Raw genomic sequence first — 16,194 nt, forward strand, 5'->3', positions numbered from 1 at the left:
AATAAAGAAAGAAAGAAAGGAAGAAAAATAACCCCCTTGATTTTCATTCCCTAGGGAACACAATTTGGATTGCTACCCAAATCTCTGCTCCCCGACTGCAATTTTGAGACCCCAAATAAATGCTTTTGTTTTATTTCAGCACTGCCTCTTTTCTCAATTGATAAGCATAATACTTTTTATCTAGCCAAAATTTTATATACACACACCCTTTTTAGGATTACAAAAAATACATAAAAGAGAAAGCAAGGGGGTTGCTGGCTGACTCTTGGTTTTGGCTCAGGTCATGATCTCGCAACAAGCCCCAAGTCTGGCTCTGTGCTCAGTGCTGAGTCCACTTCAGATTCTCTCTCCCTTTCTCTCCTGCTCAAACTCTCTTTCTCTCAAATAAATAAATTCGTTAAAAAAAAAAAAAAAGGCAAGGAAATAATATACCAAATTCAACAGGAAGATTACAAGCAATGGAGGGAGGGAGAATGAGAGTTATGTTGAACAGTGGGTGAGAGAGAAGGACATAATAGATGAAGTTTACTTGGGTGGTGAGTTCTTAGGTGCTTAACGTATTACTTAAAATTATGAAATAAACAAATAAATAGGAGTCATGAGTGTGTGTCATCAATCAAGGATTATTATAATCCTATTCCATGTACCTGAAGATGGATTTTTTTAAAAAAGGAAAAAAGAAAAACACAGGCATCATCATTGATTGCTATGTCCTCCTCCTCCATCCCCACATCCAATCCATTACACATTAAGGATGCTAACTACTTAATCTACTAAGTATTATTCAAATCTGTTCATACTCATCTCTACCACCAGTCTTTCGTCTACTTTTGCATGTACTTCTGCAAAAGCCTCCTGATAACTAGTCATATTCTATACCACCGTCTCCTCCTCAAATGCATTCTTCACACTATAGCCAAAGGGAATCTCTTCTAAATAAATATCTGATCATGTCATACTTCTTTAAGCACTTCAATAACCTTCTATTACTCTTAGGATACAGACAAAAAGTCTCAATCATGGCCTAAAATACCATACATGATATGACCTCTGTCAGCATATTTGGCAGAAGGCTGATATTCTCTAATAACCATCTTCTCCTTCTTCCATATGAATTAAGTACCCAAATTTTATCTGGGTCCATGACCACCTGGAATGAAGACAACTTTCCCACTCTCCTTTGCTGCTAAGTACAGCAATGTGACTGAGTTCTGGCCAGAGAGAATTAAGTATGTGACACTGGCAAATTCTAGAAAATGTCCATAAAAGGAGAGAAGTGTGCTGTCATCCCCTTTCTGCTTTCTGGAATGTGGAATTAAGATAGAATGGCTAAAACTCCAACTATCATCTTGGGCCATGAAGTAATCTTTAGAATAGAATCCACACACAAAGGAACAAAACAAAAGAGCCTGTAATCCTGACAATTCTTGGAAGTGAAAGAGAAAAACTTCTATTTCTTATAAACCAATGTGTCTCTACACCTAACTGTACCTAATTCTGATTAACATGCTGCCTGTTCAGCCTCACATCTCATGCCATCTGCCCCTTGCTCTCTATATGTCAGTTACACTGGCCTTCTTTTAGTACATTTTACTAGTCTTACTCCCTTTTGCTATATAAAGCTGTTACTAATCTGGGATGATCTTCAACCTCTTTTCCCCCATTTAATACCTACTTAACCTTTAGACTTCAGCTGAACTGTCACTTACTCAGAGCTTTCTCAGATCTCCCTAAAGGGGTCAAGTCCCATTTTTATATATATAATAAACAACTTAATCTTGCCCAAAAAGAGGCCTTACCTTTACCCTTGGCTTCTGGGAGGTAAACTCTAAGCTCTTGAAAAGCCAGGCCTCATAAGAGCATCTTTGTTTACTTGGGCATATGGTCCACAAAGGTAGTCTAACACTGATTTCGGGTGGAATTTTGGGCCAACAGTATCAGCTCAACCTCCAAGGTAACTGGAGACTCAAGTCAGCCACGTTGGGTGGTCAGCCAGGTCTATGAGACTGAGGCCAAATAAAAACTCTGGATGCCAAGAATTGGTTGAGATTCCCTGGATGACAATACTCTGCATATACTGTCACATACGGTTACCAGGAAAGTTAGTGCCATCTGTGACTCTACTGGGAGAAGACAACTGGAAGCTCTCAGCAAGGAAATTTCCCAGACTCTGCCCCATCCATCTCTTCCCTTGGCTGAATTTAATCTGGATCTTTCACTGTATTAAACCATAACTGTAACTATATCAGCTTTCAATAAGGTCTATGAGGTTTTTCTAGCAAATTACAGAAACTGAGGGTGGTCTTGGGGACCCCCCAAATTTGTAATTGTCAGAAGTGAGGGTGGCTTAGGGACCCTGAATTCTGTAGTTGGTGTTCGAGGGTGGTCTCAGATTGTTTTCAAACTTCGCAGTATAATATGGTTGTCATTTCACTCTACACAGTCCTTATCACCACCATAATTTTGCATTTCACTGATTAAAACCAATCTCTTCAACTAAACTCTAAGCACCTTGTGGGAAGGGATTACGACTGTTCATCATTCTTCAAGCACCTAGCAGAGTATCTGGCACATTGTAGGCGATCGTCCTTTCCTGGAAGGGTGAATAGATAGACAAACCCAGTACAGTCTTAGCAAGTAAACCAGTGAAAAATGATAACAAGACAATGATGTTTTGCAGAGAAGTATTACCAAAATGTCATTTCTTACACACAAATTATAATTACCAGATTCTTTTCTCAATATTTTATTAATCAGTGATCCATGTACATGCACTCCTACAATTAGAGTGTATGACCAGCTTAAGACAGTTTTACTATTACCTCTCTAAATTGATGCAATCCCATCCATAAAGACCAAAAATACATACTTAGTTAATATTTATGAACTTATCATAAATAAATTTTAATTACAATTTCTGAAAATAGGAGACTCCTGGATAAAATTATTAGTTCTTGAAGCCTAGAGTTAAGGATTATATATTTACGTAATACAAATTTTCTGGCATAGGCTCACAGGAGGCAAACACTAAAGAGACTAGAAGATATTATTGGGGAATTACTGATCTGTCAGTTCAATAAGCACTGCTGAGATAATATAGTACAAAAAACACCCAGTATTATTGGAAAATCACTAATCCTAGACATTAATAAACATGGCAGGAATACTATAATACAAATAAAACATTAAATTATAGTTAAGACAGAAATACAGACTAAAAAAATACCACAAATTCACACCCTAGAAAAATATCACAAATTCAAACCCTAGTACCACTTTTCTTTAGAGTACTTTCTTTTACCTTAAAAATACTTAGACCTCTATAAATCATTAATGCCGTAGTGTTAGTGAATACTAGTGTTAACTGTAATATTCTTAGAGATGAAGAGCTCAGTCTACATTTATTGGATATCTACTATGTGCCAAGGACTGTACATAGAAACAAAACCCCAGACTCCCAGGTTCACAACTTAGTGTGGAAGAAATTAAATGCACACATACACACAGAAAAAATCCGGAAGAATATAAATCATTTTCAGGAGTTATCTCTGAAGCAGGGATTATAAGGGACTTTTATTTCCTACATCATATAGTTACAATGCTTAAATTTTGTAAATTGAATATATATATTCATATAACTTAAAATATAAAACCTTTCTTTAAAAGGGGAAAAAACACCTGAAGGGCTTTTAAAATTACCTGTCTCCTACTTTTTCTCTACTATCAAGATCTTGAAAATCACAAACTGTGGGTTTGAAATTATAATTATTGTTGTACAATAATACATCAGTACAAGTAATATAATATATAAATTATATATAAATATATAAATTATTTGTGTTAGCAAAATAACTAGAAACTCAAAATGTTGATCATTAAGAGAGTAGTTAAATAAATTATAGGACATTTACACCAAGAATACTTTTAAAAGAGGCAATGTTGTCATGTGGTCAAGAGCATAAACTTCAGAGCTACAGTGCCTGAGCCTGTAGCCCAGCACTGCCAACAACTAGCTGCATAACCTGGGCAAGTCTCACAAGCTCTCTGGGATTCAGTTTCCACATCTGTGAAATAATAAGGAATCTATAAAACCACATAGCGTTGCTGTATCAGCTACTATAAATAAATTAATACATAAAAAATAATACATATGGAAGTACCTAATAAGCCTTCAGAAAATGTTAGCTAATACTATTATGTGCATGGAAATGGAACAGAGTCAAACTTTTATCATTAAGTGAAAAAAGATGCAAAATATTTTGCATAACAACCCAGTTTTAGTAAGAAAATTATAATGAGAATGTGTTAGCATATAAAAAGACAATGTGGGAGGTAATATGACATGTGGAATCACAAACCTGGGTTTTAGACCTGTGTTTAAATTCTGTGTGACCTCTGTAAAATAAGTTAATTTTTCCAGGTCTCAATTTCTTCATCTGTGACATTAGGATCATAACCTTACAGAGCTGTTGCAGGATTAAATATTTCTAAAGCACAATATCTGATACAAAATAAGAATGGTAAATGTTGGCTACTGTTGGTATTGTTTTCATTACTGTTGAAATTAAGAAGAGACATGCCTGTCTTATTCACCATTATACCCCTAGTACCTAAAACAATGCCTAGCACAAAGTGGATGCTCAATAATTACTTGTTAATTAAATGAATGAATCAAACCATTCAAAGTGGTTAGTAGAGATGGGTGTGGGATTACAAAGATACTTTTATCACTATTTCTGTACTTTAAGTTCTGCTATCAGAAAAAAATACACAATAAATGTTCTCTAAATCCTTAAAGTGAAAAGAAGAAGTGCTAATTTCTCTAAAAAAACACTCAATTTTAAAAAGTTGGGGGAAAATGGAAAGAAGTAGTAAGAGAAAAAGGAAAACAAGTTACTAAGTTGAATAGCAAAGGCTTGATCCAAAGGGCAGTAATGAGAATTAGCAGTTTTATTTTCAACCTTTCTTTTTTTTTTTTTTTTAAAGATTTTATTTATTTATTTGACAGAGAGACACAGCGAGAGAGGGAACACAAGCAGGGGGAGTGGGAGAGGGAGAAGCAGGCTTCCCTCGGAGCCGGGAGCCCGATGCGGGGCTCAATCCCAGGACCCCGGGATCATGACCTGAGCCGAAGGCAGATGCTTAACAACTAAACCACCCAGGCGCCCCTATTTTCAACCTTTCTAAAGGTTAAATAGATTATCCTAAGCAATTTTTTGAGTCTCAGAAATAAGTGCAATTTTCAAACAAATGCCATCATATTTAGCTTAGATTTTAAACATTAATCAAACCTCTTTTATCATTCTCTTTTTCAGCTTTTCCAAACAACAGACCAAATGTATGGAGGCATCTAATAATATTCAACACTTCACTGTATATACTAGAACAGCAGTTCTTAAGTGTGGTCCATGGACCCCTGGGAATTCCTAAGACGCTTCTCAAGGGGTTCATGAGCTCAAAAATTGTTTCCTTAATAATTCAAAGACAGTTTTGCCTTCTTCCCTGCTTTCACATTTGCACTGATAGTATAATAGCAATGGTAGATAATACTGCTGGTATTTTAGCACCAATCTGGGCAGTGGCATTAAACTGATTGACACAGATAGTTTAAAAAAAAAAAAAAAGCCAGGTTTACTGAAGACTGTCTTTAATGAAGCAGTAAAAGTTATTTTTATTAAAATCTGACTTTGAAGTACAAGTCTTTAATATTCTATCAAATGAAATAGGTAGCACAAATAAAGAACTGCTGCTGCAGAACAAAATATGCTAGTCATTTCAAGGAAAGGCAGTAGGACGATTGAGTTGTGAGCTAGGTTGGCTGCTTTAATCTTGGAACATCTTTTTCACTTGAAAACACAAATGGCAGACAAATACAGTTGTCCAAACAGGGTATGTGGCAGATATTTTTCTTTGAATTGAGTGAAATGAAACTGTTACTTCAAAGAAAATACCTGACAGTATTTGTTTTTTTGATAAAATTTGAACTTTCAAGTGAAAATCAGAATTTGGTAAGACTAAGATCCTCCACTGTTAGTTTAAAAGTGTCATGATACTTAACCCACTGTGAGTTTAAAAGTTTCATGATACTTAATGACTTTTCTGATGATACACATGTGACTTGTTGATAATGTATGTAATCAAATGTGTCAACATTTAGAAGACCTGTATAAGTCAGTGAACTTTCAAAATGACCAATGCACCATATTATCAAACGCTGCATGAGTAAAAGATCCATTTGCAGAACAACCTAAACCAAAGAATTTTAATACAATAAAGAATAAAGTTCTTTGATATGGTTTCAGATTTCACACTGCAACTAATCTTTATGAAAGCAACATTTTTGGAGTTTTGATATCAAAGAATATCCATAATTCTCTGATATAAAAAGATATTAAAATACTCCTCCCTTTCCAACTACACATATGTGTGAAACTGAATTTTCTTCATATACTTCAACCAAAAACAAAACAAAACAAAAATACTGCAACAGACTGAATAAAGAAGCAGATAGGAGAATCCAGCTGTGTGCTATAAAGCCAGATATTAGATCTGCAAAAATGTAAAACAATGTAAAACATAAATGTAAAGTTTCTTGCTATTTTTTTGTCTTGGTAAGTGTGATTGTATTTCACTAAAAAATGTGTTATTTATGTTAACATGTAATGCATTTATTGTTTTTTAAAATCAATTAATATTCTCAAAATGTCTCAATCTTAATGTCTAATATAATAAATATTGATAAATATAATCCATATAAACAGAGAAGCTCTTTGGAGATCTCAATAATTTTTGAGAATGTAAAGGGGTCCTAAGACAAAAAAGCTTGTGGACTGCTACACCAAAAACACAAAAGTGAAATAGAGTTCTGTTTATAGAAAGGATTGCTCTCAAGACTTCAGAGTATCCAAGGACCATACCTGCTTGGCAAAAAATATTGTGTCAAGTCTGGAGTCCTGAACTACAGAGCCTGCTGGTTCTTCTCCTGGCTGCCACTTGAAAAGAAAAATTAACCCATGAACTGGCCTACAAAATAAAATACAAATTAGTGACACCAAATCCTGCTTCTTTGTGAACACGCTGTCAATACATTACATTTTAGCAGCTACTTAACAAATACATTGCAAACAAAGTAAGTTTGAGAAAACTTTTTAAGATTTCTATTGCTATTCACGGTCACTAGAATGTTGCCTCTGACATGGCTAATAAACCTTAAAATTACATTAGATAAAATAATTATAATGAAAGGTTTATTGTCAAATCTGGATTATTCACTTCCGCCTTGTATCACTTCACTTAAAAACTAAAAATAAGAACATAGCATAACTAAAAGAAGCTGTTAACCCTAGACTGAATTCTAATCTATATGAATAAAGTCCATGTAGGATGTTTATAGATAAATGGCTTATAGCATATATATTACAAAATATATTAAGTCACCTTTATATAATTGTTGGATTCATGAAAAATTGTCAAACTGCAGTATGAATGAATGCTATCATCTTATACATAATTAAGTCATCCACTTTCCTAAAGGAACTCTTGTTGCCCATGAAACATTAAATCACCACTTTAGGATTCTCTCCAGTCTTTTATAACTGTCTTCCATGCAACAAAACCCTTTCCTATGCTTTGAAGACAGTTCAAATGATGCATTTTTAATTAACCTTTCCTGATTACTCAGCCAGAGTTAATCCCTTATTTCATCTCAAGTCATTGCTCTTTCTGTGGGGAAGGGGAAAGTTGGGGGAAGCAAATGATCTCTTTACTATTAAAAACAGTAGCTATATCCCTAGAGTCCCCATTTCCCCTTTAGAAGCCTACTCCTTGTCACATTCCAAGAAACCAAGAATTCTCCCTCCAATGAAAATTCCTCTAGCCCTCTATTTACAATACAGGGTCAATGCTTGGGGGCATGGAGATTGAGGGTAAGGGGAGTCTCAGAGAGGTGATTCTAGTCAGAAGGATGGGGGAAAAGGAAGATACTTCCTGGCATCTAAATTTGGAATTTGAACTGTAACCTCCCCAAGAAGCAATGTGATAATATATAGACAAGTTCTGAATTACTATTCATATATGTTATCTACTAAATATGTTTTTGTAGACTAACCTATTACTCACGTTTTTAATGTTAAAATGTGTTCTACGATCTAACCCTATTGATCTATAAGTGAATATTGTAAAAAAATCAATCAACCAATTCTGACATGAAATTACAGAGACTTAGTTTTTAATCCTTTAAAAGTTACTTATATCTGAGTCTCAGGTCTGGGTTATAAAACAGAGTAATAATACCTATCTCATAAGATCAAAGAAAGACTTAAAGGAGATGATGTAATCAGCCCATAGCAATCCAAGTAAAATAAACAGACAACAGTCTGCTTAAAGTACATACATATTATTTTTAACACAACTAAGATCATACTTACTTTAATTTTTCAAAATTCTCAGGCTCTAAACTCCATATTTCTTCTACTTGGGCTCCTCGGCAACCTGAAATAAGAAATTATTTCTTTAGAAAACGAAATAACTCATTTTTTTCCTTCACCATTAAATAAAATACTAACTGAAAGAAATGCACATTTAGGGACAATGAGACAAGACAAATTAAAATGGTAAAACTGATAAAGCTCACAGTCAATCCTTTTACTTCCTTTACTAATTCCTAATTATTTATAATGGGAGTATATTACTTTCATAATTTAAAGAATTTTCAAGAGTTTATTCTCACTGAAACACCACCCCAGACTTCTCAGTCTCTCTCAATCTCTCTGTCTCTTCTGCATTTGCTCTTTTCACTCAACTACCGTTTGCCTAGCTCTGCCCTTGACCCTCTTCTTCTTTAACTATACACTTTTTTTTTAAGTGGTAATAAATAACTACCATTTAACAGTAACTTTCATATCACATGTTTAGTTCTGACCCTTTTCCTAAATTCCAATTCTATATTGTCTTTAATATAATTTTATTTTCAACTACCTCAGAGTCCCCCAAACATACCCTTCCTTAGGACAGTGTTTCTCAATCAGGTGATGTTTTTTGCCCCCACCCCGCTGCCTGGGAAATATTTTACAATGTCTGGAGACATTTATATTGTCACTACTGTCACCAGTGGGAAGGCCTTGGCATCTAATGGACAGAGGCCAGAGATGCTAAACATCCTACACTGCATAGGACAGCCACCAACAGCAAAGAATTATCTGGCCCAAATTGTCAACATTGCCAAGGTTGAGAAACCCTGTCCTAGTAGATGTATCATAGTAAAAGTGTACTGGTTAAGATGTTGGCTTCAAAAATGCCAGGGTTTGGGCGCCTGGGTGGCTCAGTTGGTTAAGCGACTGCCTTCGGCTCAGGTCATGATCCTGGAGTCCCGGGATCGAGTCCCGCATCGGGCTCCCTGCTCGGCAGGGAGTCTGCTTCTCCCTCTCCCACTCCCCGTTTGTGTTCCCTCTCTCGCTGTGTCTTTCTCTGTCAAATAAATAAAATCTTTAAAAAAAAAAAAAATGCCAGGGTTTGAATCCCGGCTCCTCCATTTACTAGCTGTATGACTATTTAACCTCTCTGTTCCCCATACTCATGGAGTTGTTATGAGGAATCAATGAGATAATTTAGTATGCATGAGATACATTTAATACAGTGCCTGGCACCCTATAAGGGTTTACTAACTGTTAATTAATATTATCACAATACAAAAACCAGCCATATTTACCAAGCCTTTTATCTGTAAAGTGCTTTAAATGCATTTCCCTAATCACTGCAAGGCAAGTATTATACAAAAGTAGTTTAGGGATGTTAAGTGGCTTGCCTAAATTCACTACAGCCAGTATATGCCAAAAAATTAATTAAAACCCACATCTGGTTCCAAAGTCTGGACACTTTTTAATATTCCAGATTATTTTCAAGTAAAAGCTAGAGAAGCCTTTGACCTGGGGAGGAAAAAAAAAGGTGGGTCAACCAACTACATGACTTTGGGCATTCATACCATCCCAGGACTCAATTTGCTCTGTTCAGCAAATACCTATTAAGTACCTACTCTTGTATTAAAGATATATGTACAAGGGAGAGTTACTAGGTTGTCTGTAGTAGAAAACATGTTGCTAGACATTCACATATAGAAGCTGGAGGAAAAAGCCTTGTAAGTGTGAACCTATATTTATATGAGTGTTGAAAGGGCATGAAAGGACACTAATGCAATTGTTTTTTGGGGTCTTTTTTAAAGATTTTATTTATTTATTTGCTAGGCAGAAAGAGAGAGCGCGCGCACAAGCAGGGGGAGCACAAGGAAGAGGGAGAAGCAGGCTATTTGCTGAGCAAGGAGCCCAATGTGGGACTTGATCCCAGGACTCTGGGATTATGACCTGGGCAAGGGCAGACGATTAACCCACTGAGCCACCCAGGCGTCCCAAAAACTATTCTTTTTTTTTTTAATTTGTCAGAGAGAGAACATGCACAAGCAGGGGGAGTGGCAGGCAGAGGGAGAAACAGGCTCCATGATGAGCAAGGAGCCCAATGAGGGACTCGATCCTAGGACCCTGGGATCATGACCTGAGCCGAAGACAGAAGCTTAATCGACTGAGCCAACCAGGTGTCCACTAATGCGACTGTTAACACTGGTTACTGCTATTGGAAATCAACTGTAAAGAGGCCAAACATTAAAACATTGCACATATCATACTAAAACAACAACAAAAATCCATTGAATAAACATGTCCCAAAATCTTCTGCATAGGGTGAATTTCAAGTAGTCACACCTGTTTAAACAACCTTATGCTAAACACACACACATCTCTTTGTGTAAAGAAAACATAGTATTCAACTCTTAGTATCTATCTCCTTATATACACTCAATATCTAATAATCCCCTTATGTACACTCAATTTCAAATAATGCATGGTATAGGAAAGAGAAAGAAGCAGTTGATTCAAGAGACCTGGGTTCCAATCCCAGCACTGCCTTAAAATTCTTAACCTTGAGCAAGAACATAATGTTTTTGAGCCTCACTTTCCTTGTGTTAAAACAAGGGTATTCCTACTCCCTGCTTCATCCAATCCACACAATTCTTGTGAGGTATACATTATTAAACACTAAATATAAAGAATCCCCTAACGCAGACTCCCTAACATATATTAAGTAAAAAGATGGGGGCAGGGTGGGGGGAGGCTTTAAAAAGTTAACAAAATGTTGGTATTTTACAAACACCTTTTATGTGCCAAGCATGGTACTAGGCCCTGGCAAGGACAGAAAATAATAAACTATTGTCACAGTACTTAAGAACATCACAACTAGGGGCACTGGGTGGCTCAGTCGTTGGGCATCTGCCTTTAGCTCGGGTCATGATCCCAGTGTCCTGGGATCGAGCCCCGCATCGGGCTCCCTGCTCAGCGGGAGCCTACTTCTCCCTCTCCCACTCCCCCCTGCTTGTGTTCCCTCTCTCGCTGTCTCTCTCTCTGGCAAGCAAGCGAGCGAGCGAATAAATAAATGAATGAATGAATGAATGAATGAATAAATAAATAAAAGAACATCACGACTAGGGGGCGCCAAAATGAATGAAGGAAGGAACGGATGAACATCACAACTAGGGGGCGCCTGGCTGGTTCAGTCAGTAGAGCCTGTTACTCTTCACCTCAGGGTCCTAAATTCCAGCCCAACACGGGTTAGAGGAAGGAGCGAGGGAGGGAAAGGGCTTCACAGCTAGTAGGAAACAAGTATATACAATTCAAAGACAATGCAGCATACATAATTTGCATATAAAAGGTACACTGGAGAGCCTTCTGGAAGTTAAGAGGTAGGAGAGACCACTGCTACCTTTGCTGATCAGAGAAACTTTCCTGGATAATTGAACTGGGTCTTAAATAGTATGACCATAGAATCTGTCATCCAAACCGGAACACTACTCCAAAGCGAAAGGAAGTGCTAATATTAAAATGTTTGAAATATTTACGTATTGACAAACACATTTGCATCATGATACAATGATGTATGATTTTATGATGGCTCCATAAAATAGTTCTATTCAAAAACTAATTTCAAAATAATTATCTTAAAAATATACCTGGAGCATTTCTCCCCAAGAAAAATACCCTGGTGGGGCCCTCCCTGTTGCCAGTGCCTTAAATTTAAATTTAATGCTATCTTCCAATCCCCTAACCTCACCAAGTCTACCAGAAGTAAAAGCATGGCCCCAGCTTCTGTACCTCCTACAAAAAAATAGTCCCAGATATCTTCCTTATCTTCCATGTTAGTTAGTGATGTGACCAAACAGGAAAAAGTGGATTGTGGGCATTCCAGGCAAGCACTCCAAAAACAAGGACTAGATTCAACTATTTGGGAACCTCAAGTTGGAAAGCTGTTAATTTGTATCCCTAATGAGAGGGTTCCATTTTGGGGGCCCCAACGATTATAAGCAATACTTGTTTCTAGGGGTACCAGGTGCACTCTCATAAGTATACTTTTACTTCTTGTGTGAAAGCCAGGCATTAACTTGCCTCTCTCCTCAAAACAAGGGAACATGCACCTCAAGAGAAGTGATAACTGACCTTCTTGTCAAGGAAACACTATGTTGGCCCCAAAAGTCATTCAGATTTGTCTCAACTCCTGGGCCAGAGTTGTGGATGATGAAATTCTGCAAGACTTCTTCCTTGCAAGCCCAGGAGGAGTCCGTGCAATCACTAAAATATCCTGCTATACCTGAGTTCATGCCTTAAGCCAAGATGAAAAGTCAATACAAAAATTTAAGGAGAAAGCCACCTGCTTTCTAATGTAAACACTACAAGAGATAAATTAAATAGATTTGGTACCAGCCCTGTGGGTCAGGTCAGATTAATCAGAGTAGCTGAGGGAAAGGCATGTTTGGTATAGAAAACAAGAATGGATTTTGTTGGGAGACAACTTTCAATGAGTTTCTCCTGTTTCTGCTTGTCTTCTGAGAGTTCTGGACTACCTTTTCAAGGACGTTATTTTAATAAAACAGACTTAAAAGACAAAGTGTCTCCTCCTGGTGCAGAGACAAGACTTACTTGCTATCCATAGAATCTTCCTAAAGCTAAAGGTAGATCAGGTTTGTTAGCAACCTCTTTAATAAAATTGGGAGTTCCCTAAGCTCAGGGTTCCTTAGCTATGACATAGACCCATGTGTGCAACATCCACCTGGACCCACCTTCACTCCCATGGACCTGTAGGACAAAGGAACCAACGCAAACGTGAATCTCCTGCTGCTTACTGTGCCAACAGTAATACAATTCTTTACCTCTTTATCAATATATCAATAATACAATCCTTTATAAAACAGTGGCAGGCTAACTCACTAGCTGGCAAACAGGATAAAATATAATAGTACATATTTCTTAACAGATGTTGGATTTTATCAAATGCTTTTTGTGTCTATTGAGATAATCATATAGTTTTTATTAGTTTGTTAATATGGTAAATCACAATGAATCTCCAATGTTAAACCAACATCGAATTCCCAGGATAAATCCCACTCAGTCATGATATATTGTCCATTTAATATACTATTAGATTTGATTTGCTAAAATTTTGTTTAGAATTTTTATATATATGTTGATGATGGAGTTAGGTCTGCAGTTTACTTTTCTTGTAATGTCTTTGTCTGGATTGGGTGTTAGGATAATGATGGCCCTCAGAGAATGAGATGGGAAATATTCCTTCTCCATTTTTGGGGGGAAGTTTGTATAGAATTGGTATTACTTAATCCTTAAATATTTGAAATAATTTACCAGTGAAGCAATTTTGGCTAGAGTTTTCATTGTGAGATTTTAAATTATAATTTTAATTTATTTAATAAATATAAGGCTATACTGGTTATCTATTCTTGTTTGAGTTTTGGTAATTTTTGTCTTTAAAGAAATTTATACATTTCACCCAAGTTGTCAAATTATTGTCCTAATGATGTTTAGAATACTCCCTTATCTTTTGTAATCTATAAAATCTATAGTGATATCCTCTTACTCCTAATATTGGTCATTTGTGTGTCCTCTACTTTTTTTTTTTTCTTAAGATTTTATTTATTTATTTGAGACAGAGAGAATGAGAGAGAGATAGCACATGAGAGGGGGGAGGGTCAGAGGGAGAAGCAGACCCCCTGCTGAGCAAGGAGCCCGATGTGGGACTCGATCCGGGGACTCCAGGATCATGACCTGAGCCGAAGGCAGTCACTTAACCAACTGAGCCACCCAGGCGCCCTAAGATTTTATTTTTAAGCAATCTCTACACCCAACATGGGGCTCAAACTTACAACCCCGAGATCAAGAGTCATATGTTCTACCAACTGAGCCAGCCAGGCGCCCCTCTCTTTTTTCTGATCAGGCTGACTAGAGGTTTATCCATTTTATTAATCTTTGAGAAACTAGCTTTTAGTTTCATTGATTTTCTCCACTATTTTTCTTTTTTGTTTCACTAATTTCAACTCTGATCTGTATTATTCCTTTCATCTGCTTACTTCAGGTTTCATTTGCTCTTCTTTTTCTAGTTTCTTGAAATGAAAAGTTGGGGTCATTGACTTGTAGGAAAAGTAAATGCAGTCCCTGTTATTCCATTTTGGCTGGAAACAGAAGTTTACAGCTTCTGTTTTTAATCAGTAGATCATCATAGTTTGTTTTGGTGCATTTACGAATTATGTATGTACCACACCAATTAAAAGTTTAAGTTCTGCTCCATCAGTTTCTTAATAAGAACTTTGTTTTTTGGGGCGACTGGGTGGCTCAGCCGGTTAAGTGGCCCACTCTTGGTTTCAGCTCAGGTCATGATCTCATGGTCATGAGATTGAGCTCCGCATCTGCATTGGGTTCTGTGCTCATCCGGGAGTTGGCTTGAGACAGAGGAGTCGGCTTGAGGAGTCTCTCTCTCCCTCTGCCCCTCCTCACACTCGCACACACGCATTCACTCTTTTTCTCAAATAAATAAATCTTTAAAAAACAAAAAAAGAGTCTTGTTTTACCATGACATTATATTCCACTAAAATTTGTATTTATATATTCACTGACACCACAAATATTTTCCCCTCCAGTGAAGAAACTTTCAAAATAAATTGACAATAGCATTCATAACACAGTAAGATTGTCCACTTTTTAAAGAATGAACTTCAAAAAGCTTTTTAAATCCATGAATTGGATAAGAAAAAAAAATGGAAATGCTTGGAATAAACTTATTTTCTCTTTGAAGTATCTCATGATGAGATACAACTTCCATCATTTAACTTTTTGCAGTTTTTCTGCTAATGTAACCAATCTATTAATAGCAATTGCTTCGCTTTTTATATGTGCCAGTGCAGAAGATACATTTACATATCACTCTCTTACGCATGACTTTTAATCATTTTCAATTATAAGTTTTCTATACATATAGCTGTTAATGGAGTGGAGTAATTTAAAAACAAACTTGCCTAGTATAATATTTCTTAAAGTTAACTTCAGTTATGTCATAATAGTTAAGGTTTTGAAAGTAAATATTATGGCTAAACCTGTAGACATCTCAAACTCAATATCCAAAAACGAATTCATTTTCTTGTCCGTCAAGCTTGTTCATCAAGCTTCACCAGCCACTCAAGCTAGAAACCATGGAGTCATTTTCACACTTTCCCTACATCCAGTCAGCAGTCCTGTTGATTTAAATAGAGCAAAATTCCTGCAACAACCTCCTCCGCTTTACCCATTACTTTATGTCAAGCTAATCACCTAGCTCCAACCATTTTAAGGGACTTCTAGCTTCTTTCCCTTCATACCACTCCACGCTGCACACTACACATAGCAAACCCTTTTAATTATATATACGTCATTTCAGCATTCAGTATCTTTGGCAGTTACGTCCCCAGTGACAAACTATACAACTCAGCACACAATCTGGCCTCAGTTTACTTTTCAGCTTCAGATTCAAATAGTCCTCTTGTCTGTTACATTATGTGTTTTCTGTCACTTTGCTATTTCCTATGGCGTATACTTTAACATTACTACACTTTTTCTTTGCCTGTGTTCTTCCATAACGTGTGTTCCCATAACATTTTGTATGCGCTCTAACATGGCAATTAATACACCATATTAATTTGAGTGTCATATCTTTAGAAGAGCAGTCATGGTTTATTCACATTGAAAATTCCCAAGCCCAACCAGCGTGCCTGAGATACAGTAGGTAAACAATATATGCTTGATAAATTATATTCCAAATATTCAGCTATGTACAATA

At 36.5% G+C, this 16,194-nt stretch overlaps 1 protein-coding gene across 9 annotated transcripts in view; it reads right to left on the reverse strand.

The window, feature by feature from the left end:
• UCHL5 (ubiquitin C-terminal hydrolase L5) overlaps positions 1-16,194 on the reverse strand; it is an 81,168-nt gene that overhangs the window by 25,824 nt on the left and 39,150 nt on the right. For 8 of the 9 annotated variants that reach the window (XM_035010151.1, XM_035010149.1, XM_035010148.1 and 5 more), the window contains 2 exons: positions 8,427-8,490; positions 6,918-7,023 (listed from right to left, as the gene is read on the reverse strand). In XM_035010151.1, coding sequence (XP_034866042.1) covers positions 6,918-7,023; positions 8,427-8,490 — 170 coding nt within the window. The remainder of the gene's footprint in view (positions 1-6,917; positions 7,024-8,426; positions 8,491-16,194) is intronic. The other variant, XM_035010157.1, reaches the window with a different exon arrangement.

Source organism: Mirounga leonina, unplaced genomic scaffold (assembly GCF_011800145.1).
Source record: "Mirounga leonina isolate KUSES-001 unplaced genomic scaffold, KU_Mleo_1.0 Mir_154, whole genome shotgun sequence".
Classification (NCBI taxonomy): Eukaryota; Metazoa; Chordata; class Mammalia; order Carnivora; family Phocidae; genus Mirounga; species Mirounga leonina.